At 39.8% G+C, this 15,650-nt stretch overlaps 1 protein-coding gene across 4 annotated transcripts in view; it reads left to right on the plus strand.

Moving 5' to 3' along the window:
• The window catches only part of KCNH1 (potassium voltage-gated channel subfamily H member 1), a 186,549-nt gene that overhangs the window by 15,681 nt on the left and 155,218 nt on the right, over positions 1–15,650 (plus strand). For all 4 annotated transcript variants that reach the window (XM_068676165.1, XM_068676167.1, XM_068676168.1 and 1 more), the window contains exon 4: positions 8,100–8,228. In XM_068676165.1, coding sequence (XP_068532266.1) covers positions 8,100–8,228 — 129 coding nt within the window. The remainder of the gene's footprint in view (positions 1–8,099; positions 8,229–15,650) is intronic.

A 15,650-nucleotide genomic window follows, 5' to 3' on the forward strand; every position in this document is an offset into this window, starting at 1 on the left:
AGAAAGCAAGAGTATTAAGTGAACCTGGTTATTGTTACTGCAGGTCAATCTTCATCTTGTGTCTTTATGTCTTCTCTTTCTGGATAACCATTACGTCCATCTTACACTCAACATGTCACCAATAGTTTGTGACATTCAGTAATGCTGCTAGGAACAACAGGCATTTTTGACACTTTCCATGGTGGTCACCAAGTGCTGGCATTTACTGAGTTGTACTATAGGAGTGCTCCATCCAGATGTTGATACAGTATTCCACCAGCCTCACTGCAGGTCACAGTATCAGGTATAGAAATAATGTAGCCTGTAGTATTCAGAAGAATTTTCTGCCTTCACAATGTTTGCATTTATGGCCATTCTCTCTATCCTGGTCTCCTGTTTCTCTGTCTAACCCTTTCTGCACCCAGACATGACCATGTCCCCTCTTTTCAGAACTTGAGGTTACGATGCAGTGGAGACTTGATGGATCCTTGCATTTGATGTGTTAGGTCCCTGATTACTTATCAGATATGTGATGATTGTTATTATTCTGTAGAAAAAATTGCTTCCTAGAAATGTGGTGCACCTTCAGGATAACTGGAAGCAATTGAAGCAAGCAGGTGCACAGCCACCAAGTTTTTGTCATTGCAGCCCTGGTGCCATCCCATTGCATTCAGTGGCGATTCATTGTCATACCTGGAAGGAGACAAAGTGAAAGCTTTATTTAATCTGGACTGCAAAATGACAGCAGACACGCTGACAGTAATTTCATGTGAGAGTTTCACTTCCATTGTCTGATTAGATGTGAGTGTCCTGTGACTCTGGAAGTATTGTTTATGTTTATATGGGAAAGACAAAACAATGCTGAGCCTCAATGAAATCAGTGGAGTTATGCTAACTTACACCAAGGAAGGATAAAGCCTGATGTTTTAGAAAAGATTTTTCTGGTCTTAGACATATCTTAACTTATTTGAACTGATGCAGCTTTGAAAGTGTAATTTCTCATGAGACTTTGAAAGCCATTTGTTAGGTTTTTGTACTTTACACTTGGCCTGATAAATAAAAATGGCTCAGTAAATTAAACTTAGACTTTCATTGCCTAGTTCCATATCTACAGCAAAGGGCTCTGTTACAAGCAGTGCAAAGGCAGGCGGCTTCTAGATGCACTTGCTGCCATTACTGCAGAAGTAAATTTTGGTATGAATGGAAATTTACTTTCTTCCATCTGCCTCAGAAGAGGTGATGCCCATTCCAAATCTAAGCCCCTCTTCTCTGCAGTATTCAGTCATGCTTCAGTGGAAGAGGATCAGAAGTGGGCTGAGAGCTAAATGCAATGCAGGCTTGAACAGCAGAGCAGACTGACAAAGAATGGTTCTAGCTAGCACACTGGCCTTCGTTATCTTAATTTGCAGCTACACAGGGGAGGGTCTGTGAAATGGTGCATAAAATCCACACCGAGTTACAAAGAGGCTCCAAGTGTCCTCTCTTTGAGCAAAGATGTTCCTGGTGCTCATGGTCTACAGCTGTGCTGCAGAACCACCTTTTTAAAAATTATTATTTTTCCCTCAGATATTTTCTGAAGGTGAGGCCAGTGGAAGCAGCAGCTGAAGGATGGGCTGCAGGTGATTCTTTTGCACGTTACAAAATGATTCAGATAAGCAGCAGCTCTCACCATAATATGTGTACTCAGCGATGTCCTAAAGGCCGGGCCTCACTCCCAGTTTGAATTCAGGTTCAATTCCCTATTTTTCAGGGTTCTTGAATGCTTAAGAAATTGAATGCTACAAAGATTTTTTTTTTGTTATTGTTTTTTGTTGATTTTTTTAAACATGCCTTTTCTCTTCCCCCAACCTCCCTGACACATGCACCCTTTGATACTCTTAGATGTCAAAGTATGATAAATAAGCCCAAAATAGTGATTTGGCAGATTCTGCTTGCACTTACCTTTGTAACCAGTGCTTTTACAGAGGTATAAAAACAAGTTAAAAAGGAACAAGTCAACCCATTCCAATTTATAGAGAGCAAAATTCACTTTGGGGGTGGTAGATATTTGATTGCCCACTGCTAGGGAGAGTTTCTCATAACTGGTATTGATTTAAACCATTTAATAATTTATATTTGTGTGTGCTGTGCTTCTCGTGTCTGCAGATGGATACTTTTGGTATATACATTGATAAACTAAATGTTTGCATAGGGCTAGAAGCAGGAATAAAGGAGCCAACATAAACTGTCATGTAACCTCCTGAGCCTGCCACTGAAATCTAGCTCCGTATTTTTCAAAAGTTATACGTCTGCATCCTTTTGTGAAATCCATCTGCATGAGTTCACTTACCCTCAGGAAGGTTAAACCAAAGTATTCTGGATTCATTAAAATTATAATTTCCATTGACCTTGATGACTTCAAATGTGCTGGCAAGCAAGACCTGCTGTCATCTCCTCCATGGTCAGTACAGTGAGACTTTCCAAGATTACTCCTTAAATATTTTATCTGAAGTAAATGGAAAGAAGATTTTCAGGCTTCCCTGTGTCTTACCCTTTCATATACACACTTTCTGGTTTTGATTTCCCTGAAGAACAGGTAAACCATATCAACACAGCGGCAGTAGGGTGTGTGGTGAACCTTTTTATACGGTATTGTTCCAGTGTCGTAGGATAACTCACTGCATAGCACTTCCACCTTTGGGGGCTGAAATTGATTTTCTTTATCTTAGCATGTAAAGGTCTGACCTTTAGAAGCATTAGCTGTTGGTACATAGCAACACCAGGTACGGAGCCATGAAGGCAATATCTTTTAAAGTGATGGAAATGTATTGTAATGTCTGCTGTTATTGGCGCAGCATGGTGAGCTCTCACATACCGAGCTGGCTTGTTCTCACTCAGTGCACACTCTCTGCTGAAAGGTAAAGTCTATAGGAAGACTTTTGCTTTTTGTCTTGCATGGTCAAATGCCTGAGACTCCTCTGTGTTTCTAGTTTAAAAACTGTGTGGATATAGTGGCTTGCCAAACTCTTCCAAATCAGCTTGTGTGTTAATTTGGTATAGGACAAACTATTTGGTCTGTGGTGGTAGACAGAAACAATCTGACAGTGACCTGGGCATAAGTGAAACTCCAAAAAGGGTGACTGTACTGGTCAGCTGTGCTGTTTACATAACTGAAGTCCTGCTGTCTGCATTGCTGCACGTAGTAATTGCTGCAGACACAGCGAGTCCTTCTAGCTTTTTCATTGCCATACTGCTTGACTGTTTCTGTTCAGGGCAATAGCTGTCTGATGACCACTTGATTGAAACATGAAGTAATACAGAAGTTGTACTGCTTTGGGGAGACTTGCCCCCATTCAGTGAGGAGGGTGAAGACATCAGCTGAATAGTCAAACGTGTTTTTTTTATTCTGTGTATAAATTAGTTTAATTCTACTTTGTGGAAAGAAAAACTGCTCGTTGCAGTTTTATTTAAACAATGTGCTTTTTATAGTTTTGAAGAACAGGTGGTAAATTGACCTGTTTGGTTAAATGGTTCAAGGTATGGGGCAGAGCATGTTTAGATGGTGATTTTGATTTTCATTATAGACTATTTTGTTTTGAGAGGAGGGAAAACTGAAGGGGTTGGGAGGTTATCAGTATGCTCAGGGGTAGAAGCAGGAATACACCTCTAATGCTTCATTCACTTCCATGCATTGAGTTTCTGAAGGACCTCAGCCAAAGTCAAATCACATGTTGAATGCTGGTGTTCCTGGCAGGGGGGGGAATATATCACTGGTGCAATACACAGGGCTGGAAAAGAGGAGAAGGAAGAGACATTAGTACTTGTGTTACAGATGGGAAACAATAAGGTGTGGAGATATTTACTGTATGTTGGTCTGGAGAAGATTTGGGACCTGAATCATGTCTTGTAAAATTGTCTTGCCTTTAAGGCATCACCCTAAGTCGTGTGCTCAAGCCAGTGAAGACCATTATGAGCTGCATCTGTTAATTCTCTAATTATCTAGATAATATGGGTACCGCAAGACAGGCTGGTGATACAGGTCACTGTCAGGAGTTCGTTGTAGATTTTAACCTTTTAGGATTTGTTCTCACTACTTCTCCACCAGCTTTGAAGTGTCATTCCTTTCCTAGCAGGATTGGTCCAACGCCATTAGAAAAACTCTGGATTCTTTCACTGTTGCTTCCAAATCTAACGGAAGCCAACATGGCTTAGGAGTGTTTACCTCTTTGTTTGTGCATTGGCATTATCATTGAACTTCACCAGTGAGAGACTTTGCCAGAACTGAATACAAAATGTAAATGAAAGTAGATGTATTGTTGGAGACGCTGGTAAACAGTCTCTGAGTGGCTGTACATCAAGGCACGCTGGAGGCATACGGGGAAGTTGCTCTTGTTTTGCTACGAGAGCTCTGAAACACATTCTGCAGTTTCTCTTACTGCCTGAATAGCCCATGGACTGAATCTGAAAATCACATTTTTCATTAGAATAGCCTGGTTTGTGCCTCCTGCCAGCAGTGATTGTCTGGCTGAGCAAGGACATCCGCTTTGACACCAAGAGTATGAGGGCTGCCTGTAGGAGGTTGAAATTCTAGTTTCCGACCTGATTTATAACTGGTTTATACTTCAAGCTTTCCTGTTTAATAGTTAAATAAACTGTTTAATGTTTAAAAAAGTAAAATTCTTTTGATAATTAAACCAGTATGCAGGGAAAAAGCTGAGCACAGTCACATACTGGCTAAGCCTCTCGGTGCGTTCCCACAGTTCGGATCCCAGTTCCACGATGAATGAAGTCCTGGTTGCAGAGTACTGCAGAAAGCCCACGTAGCTCAGCCCTGCGAGCACTCACCTCGTGAATGTGTTTTTGTATCCACTTGTCTTCTGTTCCCAAGGGAGATTGACAAGACGGTGATGAACATACTGCAGGGAGAAGTTCCGCTTAGTGTTGGGGGAGGTAGATAGGATGGCTGGGCAGGATTTTCCATCTACCTATCTCTGCTGTTGCTCTGCGACTATGTAGATCTCAAACTGCAAGATGATTTACACAGGCCCTGTGTACCGGCTTGGTTTGATACTCTTACCTGCAACACAGCCTGTACATGGCACTCTGACACTCTGGAAATGATAAGGTTTCCCAGATAATGACAGTTATCAAAAACTTCTAGTTAGCAAGGATATCTGCCTCTTTCTCATTGCCAGTGGGCAGATTGTGAAGATATACACTTGGTTCTAGATAAAAGAGTTGTGTTTTTTCCTTTTTTATAGAAATAATGCAGCACGGGAGTGGGAGTTGAAGGAGTCAGAAGGTGAGAACCCTGCTTCTGTAAGCCCCCTGCCCTGCAGCAGCCTCCTACAGGTTGTCAGGAGAAGTCTTTCCTCTTGCTGCATTCAGGACATGGGAAAAGTCATGCAGCAATGTATCGTATCATAATCACAAAGAGGAAATAACGGCACACATCTGACAAATAGCCAGAATAAGAGGATGAATTGCATCTTTTCTGTTCCTGTGATGTGCACAGCATCTTCAAAAGCGGGGTAGTAATTTATATAGCTGTGAGAAGCAGAGATGCAGCTGAGTGTGGAATCTGGCCTCAGAGCTATAGGCTTAATATTACAAGTAGCCTGTAGCAGAATGGCTGTCGCTTGAAGTAAGAAAACAATACAAAGTGTTTTTGGGAATGGAAAAAATCCCTAATCAAAAAAGTGAGAGCATGTAGGCTGCAGACAGAGATTCTGACTGATTAAAAAAGTTGCAGTGCTAATGAAGGTTGTTGAAGTGGGTAAAATAAAAAGTAATTGGTCACCAAGGTGTCAGAGTAAAACCAGTGTACAGATTTGATCAGCCTCACAAGAGTTCACATACGCAATTGGGAAGAACAAGTAGGCAAGAAGAGATGGAGATGGGCAATTTTAGGAGATTGTGAGAAAGGGGAGTGTAAAGGGCATTGCTGCCTTGAAAATTACTGTTGGCTGCTTTGCAGCAGTGTCTTCTAAGCTCATTAACAAGTTAGTGATGATTTTGCTGGCACAGTTACTCTTTTCAATCTTTTCTTTCATTTAGTGTTTTTGCTTAATTATATTTTATTGGAAGGGCTTGTTCAGGAATGCTGGCTCTTAAAAACAAACAAACAAAATGCACACACACCAGTATTGATCCCTGAATACTTCTTGTTGTGCAGGCATGCTCCAGAAATGTCCATCCGTGATTCCATTTGGATTTCTCTGCTCTTTGAGTGGAGGGCTCCTTGCATCATATACCCTGCTGTTTATAGAGGTGGCTGTACATATGGCATGGAAGCACAGCCAGGCTTTGAAATTGCCTGTGCTATACAGGCACAGTGGGGAATCAAGCTTAATTTATGGAAGTTTTCCATGGGTCTTGGAGATGCCCTGGCTTTCTGTGGCCAGAAAAGATTGCTAAGTACAGAGGCTGGGAAACAGCCAGGTGAGGCACTGGTAGCAACATGCTCTGTTATATTAACGTAGGTGAAAAATGCTGCCTTTGCTTGCTTTGCTGAAGAGTAAGTTGTGAAATACCTGAGGTTTCCTGGTGATCCTTTGACAGTAAGAACACAAGTGGCCCTAGTAATAAATAACTACTGCATGCAGTACACCCTGTTAAATGTACTCAGGTTAAAATATCAAGTAATTCAAGTGAAAGAGAATCTGGTCTCTAGCCTAGATGAGGGTCCTGTGGTCAGGACAGAAAAGAAATAGTCTTCTGAGATCACCCTTTATGAAATAGTCTGTCCTGCACAAGTGGCAAAAAATTAGATGTAGTGCTGTTTGTTCTGGTTTTCCCAGATGGTCAAAGCCTGCTGATTTTTACAGCTGGTATTGGCTCCTTGTGTGTGGATGCTTCTGTCAAGTGTAGTTCAGAAGGGAAACTTGAGAGAAATGTTGCTCACAGCAAGCAAGCCTGAATCCTCTCTTTGGCTCTTACATCTCAGGTTCACAAAAGCAATGAAGAATTTTTTCTTTGCGGTCACTGAGGATATAGGGACAGTCTGAAAATTCATGTACAATTAGCCATCTTTTTAACACCAAAGTTAGGACTACACAGAAAAACTGGTGCCTTCAAGAAGCCCATGTTATGATATGGGGGAGGATAAAAGGGGAAACAACTGTTTTTTTTTTTTTTTCTGATGCCTCCAACCTTGTAAGACTCAAGTGTTACCAACATTGCTGTAGTGACTCCTGAGGAATAGGAGTGGTAGACACAGTCTTGATAAATGGAACTTCATTGCTGTCATTGTTGCCTTTCCAGCAGCCTCAGCAGAATGGCTAGAAATACAGAAAAGCAGGGCTGACTGACAGTGTCTCTCCTCAAGGTGATCTGTGTGGACAGATGTCAAGGAAAATTGACAGCAGCATCTGAAGGATCATTATCTTGGAGCATCCTTTTCTGTGATGTGCAGGCTCCAATCTCTCAAGCCGTTTTCACCAGGAGTTTTTCTACTGAAGTAATTAAACAAGTACAGTTATGTGCAGTACATCTTACTCCTGTCCACAGCCCATGGCCTGGTGCTGATGGCTTATTCTCTCCTGAATTTGGTGTAGTCCTGCTTCACGCTAACAGTGATTGTGAGCAAGCTTAGGAGAAAGTCAAACAAAGTCAGCTTGCAAAGAATATCCCTTGCATGGGAGGATTTGCAGACAAGGCCAGAGCTGACATAGTTGCTAGGGTATGGTGCTCCCTGCTTGCAGAGAAGACTAAAATCAACCAAAACGGTCATGTTCCTGAGTTGCGACTCTGTTATGGTCTAGGCATTGCTGGCCTCTCTGCAACAGTTGCATAGAACTACCAAGACTGCTGCGTGCACGCTTGCATATATGTAGGTATATGATAGGGAAACTTTCCTATCAGATCTTAAAGTATGTCATAAATTCACGTATGGGCTTTGTAGATGAAACCCAGAAGTAGTAAGTGATTCCTGAAGATTAGAAAGCTAATCAGAAGTGGAGCACAGGATTTAACTACTGCTTGTCAGCTGCTTTGTTGTTTTTCCTAGTAAGTGTTTGCAATAAATAAATAAATAATTAAGTAACATTTATAGAAGGCTGATTTGGATGTATACAAATCTAAACTAGCACACTTACTGTTCTGCCTACCATTGACCAACTTCTTGATATGTTTGTTTCCAGGAACACCTGTCTGGTTCTTTGTGAAAATCGCTCCAATCCGAAATGAGCAGGATAAAGTGGTTTTATTTCTTTGCACTTTCAATGACATAACGGCTTTCAAGCAGCCAATTGAGGATGATTCATGTAAAGGTTTGTCTTTTTCACAATTATATATTTATGCTGCTTCTGTTCATTTGCCCTGGTCTTGAAAGAGATGAAGTCCTTTAAATACAAAGGATTAGATGTTAAAATAACTAGTCATTATGCCAATATGGACTGCGTATGTGCGAAGAATGGCTGCAAGTTTCCTAAAGGGATTGGCTGTGGCCTGCACTAGAACGGGTCATTGCTAATGAAACCCCCAAGTGCTGCAGGAAGCAGAGTTTACTTAGCAAATAGGTGCTGCTCTTCCGTTTAAACTCATTATTAATCCCCAGGTCAGCACAGTCTTCAAGCACAGTGTTGCTTAACAGTCTCTTTGATCTCAGAGGGAATTGAAGGGTATTGGCCCTGTACAAACTGAGTATGACACTTTATGCAGAAATGGAGATATTAACCCTATCTGAGTCTAACCACTATCTGAATTATTTCATTCTGCCTGTCTTGACATGAATTAGCATTCTTACGGGATTCTTATATTAAAGTTCAGGACTAGTGTCCTTTTACATCTGTGAAAAGATTACTGTAGTCTTAAATTGAATCAGGTTCAAGCTGTCAGGTTGAGTGAAGTAGCGCTGCTGTGTTTTGCTGTTAACCCTTTACTGAGTTACACCCTAGAAGCCTGGAAGTAAACTCAGCTGTGAGAGAGGCATAAACTTGCACTCACGTTCAGATCCTGTCAAAAACAGACCTTTTGTACCCACATGGAGAATTACAGAGACTTGCGTCCTCTGGGGGGGAAAAGGACGTAAGTTCTCCTGTTGTTTGCATTTTTGTAGTATTTAATAATATTTGTCGTATTAAATTAAACAGGAAACTTACTGTGAAGGTGAACTGATTTACATTTATTCTCAAAATATTAGTCTTTAAAAATGCAGTTTCTCGAAGTGGAAACACCTGTTACCATGAAAAAGGAAGTACAACCTTGACAAACATACCCTCTTCCAAGTTACGTTTTTTTTTTTCTCCTTTTGAATGCTATTTGTTTCGGTTTTCAGTGCTCTAATTAAATGAAAAAAAATGAGTCTTCTTGGAAAGGTTGGGTCTACAATATTTTTCCCCTGACTAGTTGTCTTCACTGAATCCTGATGAGGACTGACATCATAGATAAATCAGCATGATGCAGTAAAGCTGTCTCTCATTTATTTGGTGGGAGTGAAAGCCTTTGCTTGAGGTAGTCAGTTGATAAGCGGGGCATTCAGGGGTGGCAGCTTTGCCTTTTCTCTTTGGTTTTGCAGAAGATCCTTATTGTAGTAGTGACCTGTGCTCTTTTGAGAAGTTTGTCCACTTTCAGCACAGGAAACACTGCAACCTCTTTTTGGTTTCAAGAGAAGTATATCGAAAGAAGAATTTATTTATTTATTTTTTTTATCTCCTGTGTTGGATCTTGAGATCACACTATTCTTGCAGTGATCATAGCGATTATTGGCAGGTCCATATCTAAAACAACAATGACTAAGCCGAAGTACAAATGCACTAACTTGCAGAGGTGCTAAGCAAAATTTCTTCATGTGGCCCATGAAAACTTGCTCAATTACTACTGAAAGTTGCAGACAGAGCAGAAGAACTGGACATATTATTTAGCAGCCACTTATTGACAGCTCTGTACTCCCTCCCCGAGCACTACAACTCTATGTATGGAAGAGTTTGTGTACTAAATAACTGTTCCAAATATTGTTTCCAAATCTCCTAAAATTACTGAAGTTGCACCGGTTTCATGCCAGTAGAGTTCTCTGTTGCTGTATATGCAAATCAAATGTGATACAAATGAAATTACACATTCTTTTCTAATCCTTAATTTATCCTGTGTCTTTCTCTCTTCTATAAATTACTTCCTATAGGCTAGCTTTGCCATTTTGTTGTGTGCTCTTATTAAGTGATATTATGCCAGTCACTTGGTGGCTAGATGAGCAATTCCTTGTAAAATAAAAACTAATTTGCCAAACAGAATGTTACATGCATGACCACATCTTTAATATCAGATCTCATTGTGCAACTGGATACTGTGAGGGTGGGAAAAGCAGGTGTGGAGTGTTAGACAATTGATTGTCTCCAGTGCATTCTGGGACTCATGGAGGGGAAGAATATTTTTGGAAGTTCCAAAAGAGGTAAAATTGTATTAGCTGTTTCTAAAAATCACTGCTTTTACAGACCTGAGCTTTGCAGAGGACACATTCTTTGCACCATATACAACATCACATTGGAGATTTGTAGCATATATTTGAAGGACAGCATTTTTTGTAGGAACATCCCTAACATTCTAGAAACAAATGAGCTCCCAGTCTGAAACTTAACATTGAATTTACATATTTATTGTTTTTAATTTAAACTGAAAACTGATTACTAAACCAATTATTTTTCCTTTTTCACTTTCAATCAGCTTTTATCAACTACTCCTCTTTTAGTGTGTTTATACATGAGATCAGTCTCGTGTATTTGACCAGTTAATATATAATAGGATGCTTCCGAATGCAGAAATTTTGTTAATGCTGGTTATTTGCGTAGTTGCTGAGTGGCACGGTGTGAAGTATTTGAGTTTTTCAAAATTAATGCCTGTATGTCTATGCAGAGAAAAACATTATCCAGTACAAGAACATGGTTCATTTAAAGAACAGCTAATCTGTCAGGCTGAGCCTGCTTAGCTGCACTATATCTCAGTTTTCTATCACTTTCTGGCAATTTTAAGCATGACTCTTCGTCTACAAATGATGCAGTCACTCCTGAAGTGCAAAGCATTAAACCATAATGAAAGGTGATTGACTTGTACACAAAAATTAATAGTCATTTTTTATCCAAAGCTGATTCAGAGAAAGATAGAAGGTCCTAGTACCATTTATCATTCTAAATCCTTTTTTTTTTTTTTTTTTAAATTAATAGTTTCAGAGATTAAAATAGATGAAACAAAAATATTTCTAAAGTCAAGCAAAAAGTAGGTACTAATTGTGTTGTTTCAGATAATTTAGTAGATATTTATTTTATGACTGCTATGGAAGTTAAGTAAATTTGCTTTTAAGTGCAGATGCTTTAAAAATAGTATGTTCTAAATAAAACAACTTAAAAATAGTATGTCAGTGATGTTGATGATATAATTTTTTTAAACAGCCTCTTTCCATTTTTCCCTGTATACTTTCTCCTTTAAAAAGAAAACACAAATTGGGAAGAAATAAGTAGGTGAAAGTAGCCTTGAAGAAGTAGGCAAAATCAAGTGATATCATAGCTAAATTTTGCTTGGGAAGTGATAGGTCACCATCTTAGCTGAATTTTAGAGTATATGCTATATTCTGGAATTACAGTCTGTCTGTATGTGTAGTTTTTTATTTGAGATCCAACACACCAAGTATGAGACATTTGAGAATAGTGTATAAAGCAGAATGCATCACTTTATGAAAACAATAACTTATGCAAACAAATAAAGCCTGCATGCAGTCTGAGCAGCTAGTAGGAAACAGGTTTTGCACATGTGAATATGATGAAAACATAATGAGATGCATCTATGCAGCTTTATAAAAGTTTGGGAATTGTTTTGGATTATATCTATATATATTTTATTTTTATAAAAAAAGGTGCAATCAAGTTCGATATCACTGAATCACATGAGAGAATGGTTGTTAGCCTCATAGCTGTTTTAACCTCCTGTGCTTTGTAGCAATCATCAGTTATCTCCTCTGCTGAAGCTTTATTTCATTTTGCAGCTAAGCTCCCCTTTGCATCACAAGCAGGGCTGCACAAAAAATAGTATTTTGATTGCCTCCTTCATCTCAATTCAGGGAAAACTCCAGCCTAATGTTTCATTTTTTTTTTCTTCTTGTTTCTCTATTTTTTGTTTTTAATTTTTTTTGTTCTGTTTTTAAAGATGTATTTATATGAGCAGAGCCAGTATTTGAAATATTTTGATTGTTATACTTTACTTTCATCTAGATGAATTGGTTTCTTAAAAAGGAAGCAAATGAAAGGGAAGCAGTGAGTATATTAAAAACTTCAGTATGCTTTTCCAGTCCAGATGGAAAAATAACACAGTTTTAAGTTATGAAGTTTCAAAGGAAAGGAGCATTAGGACTGCAGAGAGGCATGATGGATGTAAGCAGGGACCTTTGATATGCCAGAAAGCAATGGTGGTACCAGTGGAGGTGATAACTGCTGGCATGCTGATTTGCTTGCATTTACACATTTCTGTGTGAACAACAGACGTGGCCAAAGTTACTTTTTCTCTAGCAGTCATGTCTTTCTGGTCTCACTCTAGGGATGGTTTAACAGTCATGAATCAGCAACATGATAACAAGGATTCTGTAACTGCCATGGTGCTTAATGTTTAAATTTGTGAGTCATTATTATCAAATAGAGGATACTTATAGGCAACAAATGATTACCTAAAATAAATAATAAATGTTGCTGTGGATAGAGTATCAACAGATCATACTCATCTCAAAATACAGAAAATTGGTTTATTTGGCTTGAACAGATTGTTAATGGAGTGAGATATTGATGTGTAAAATATCCCAAAGGTGTATTCTGTTGCCATGATTCCCCATGAAACAAAGTTAAGGGGACAGCTTTTATCCCTGTTGCAGGCATGTTGTTGACTTGTGTTTTCAGGAGCAGTTTTTAGTTACATTTTTACTATGAAATAGTGAAAGACTTGAAAGAGCATCATAGAATGCAGGACAGCTGAAGTTAGCACTGGAATCTTGAAGGCTCTTCATCTTTTTGAAGCTGGAGACATGAGTGCCATCTGATTGCTTTGCAGAAAACATCATGCAGGGACAGAAGTGGGAAAGGAGACCAATAATTATAAAAAAATATGTTAGAATCAAAGACATGAAGAAGCACAGGCAATGCAAAACCATGGGGCTGGCATCCAGCTTTATGTTTTGTTCCTGAATTCCAGGCTGTCTTCTCTGAAGCTATGTGAGCTCTTGCCTGTTTGTGGAATATATATACCTATATAAGAATCCCATAGAGTCATTGGATTCCAGTTTAATTTCTGTTTTATCAATTTCCAGAGGAAGAGAATGGAAGAGAATGGATGTAGGGATCTTGCAACTAACTGATTATTTTGAAAGAGAACTTGTAATCCATATCATCCAGTCCTCTAGTCTTAGCAGGACTAACATCAATATGTTTCTACACCACTGTGGAACCTATTTTCTTTATTTCTCTAATCAGCCCTGTAACACTAAGAAAATAATGTTTATGTTCTCTTTTGTGGCTAAAGTCCAGTATTTGACCTGTGTTCACTGAAGCAGTCTTCACAGCTGTGGGTTGCTTCACTTCTTGCTGTAGGTTGTGTCTGCCTTTAGCATCCTGAAGGACAAATTGTAATACATTCAGTACATACTATTGTCTTTTCAAGTAGTGTTAGAGAAGTTATCCTTCTGTAGGATTAGTGCTGACTTTCCATCTCCTTTCCATTTCTTCCCCTATGCCACAATGTGTAGATGCAATATAATTATGCTTCAGAGTTCCCACAATTTTTTCTTCCTTTCATTGAAAAAAAGAAAAAAAAATAGAGGAAAAAAAGAAAAGGCAATACAAGAAGGAGAATGTCCCTTCCTAAAGATGAGATTCATACACCTGGGATACAGACAGGGTGACTCAGTTTTACACATTTCATCATACACTGTCATGTGCTACTTCATGCTGAATTCCTATGTGCTCACCCAGTGTGTGGGAGAACACAGGTATATATTCCAAGCCTCTTGAATTCAGGTCAGCAGTGGTTCAGAAAAAGCTAAAAAGCCCTGCCTGTTGACAAAGTCTCTTGCTTGTACAGTTACATCATTTTCAGGTCAGAGTTTGGTGTATGTGGTAAGAGCTAGCATGTTTGTAGAACAGCTCATTTGCATACCATTTAGGCACCCACGGATAAGAAATTTGCAGCATGAAGCACAGGGTAGGAGCTTACAGGAGGTGATGTGACAGAGGAACAAGTTAAGCTCTGCCACTCTGCCTTTTAAACGGAGATTGAAGAAGATTGGGTAGAGTATATGACGGCGCTCAGCATTCGTAGCCACAAACCATGTCCATGGAGATGCCTGGCAGTGTTTTTGTGCAAGATAACCCAGGCGAGGTGCACCTCCTCCCTCTCTGTATTTACGCCGAAATAGCCTGGTTATTAGACATCCCGCTGACGGGAAGAAAATCGACACTCAAAGTCTGCCCTCTGTTTTTGAATCAACTTTAGCATCCTTGAGCAGAATGTCTTATCAGTCTGTTTTGGGTTGGTAAAAGGGGCTTATTTTAGTTGGGATTCAAGCTATCGTGTGCCTGGTGGGGGAGGCAAACAGCTCCCAAAGGAAGCTTCAGCTCCATTCCGGGGGCTGGCGCTGGCCAGCAGCGGGGCCTCGCTTCAGCACCACGGACAGCGGCCGGCCGGAGCGGGGCATGCCCGGGGATGGGGCTCGGGCGCTCCTCTCCCGGCCTGGAGCGCGGCTCTCCTGCTCGTATCCCCTACACCAGCCCCCTCCGGGCCTCATCAGTCCGCATTTACAGCAATGAAAGCCTCCCCGTGCCGCTGGTCTTCTCTTTTGGTCCTGCAAAACAGGAGGGAAATGTTGCGGTGGTTGCGTGGAAGTTTGGTGAAAGCCAAACTTTTGGGGCAGTGTAAGTTGCTGTATATGGCTTTGGCTTCACAAAGGCTGTTCTGGTTACGTCACCTGAAGATCATCCCGCCCGATCCATTCCTTTAACCTCTGCCACCTTTAATGAGAACATGGTAAGGCATTTATGCTTCAGCCTATCAGTGGTGGTTGGATTTCTTCACGTATTATGAAGAATACTGTTTATAAGTCTATCTATTACATAGAAATAAATAAAATCTACCACATTCTATGGAAATGTATGTGAAATTAAAGTGCTTTGGGTCAGGTTTACAACAGATACAGACTGACCTCAGTTGAGGTTCTGCCATGTTGATTTGTTTCTTTGAGAAATACTGCTTCACAGTAGGTAATCTTATATGGGTTTACCAGGAAAACTTGGCTTACTGGGTAGAAATCACACAATCTACTTGTTGCTGAATATTGCCAAAAAGAGTGAACTAATTTTATTCAACTTGGCTATTAAATTACTCGTGCCAGACTTCCTTTAAAATATGCTTTAAGATCTAAGAAAATGTTCAATTGTGTTCTTGATTTTAGAGAGGTATGATTGAAATTATTCTTGCTTTTAATAAATGCATTGTGTGGAATATGTTTAAAGGAGAAAATGCTAACATCTCTCTTCAGGTATGGTCTGGAAGACCTTATTCAATAGCCAGTTCAGGCAATTTGTTAATTTTTTGTGTTCACCTCTCAAATTACCAAATATGCTTCTGCAACCTCCATCACAGATGTCAAGCAAGGATACGTTCAATGTACTGGATGGTATTTTAACCGCCCATGTTCCTTTACTTGTCATGAACCATTGCAGGCTAAG

Source organism: Anas acuta, chromosome 3 (assembly GCF_963932015.1).
Source record: "Anas acuta chromosome 3, bAnaAcu1.1, whole genome shotgun sequence".
Taxonomy (NCBI): domain Eukaryota; kingdom Metazoa; phylum Chordata; class Aves; order Anseriformes; family Anatidae; genus Anas; species Anas acuta.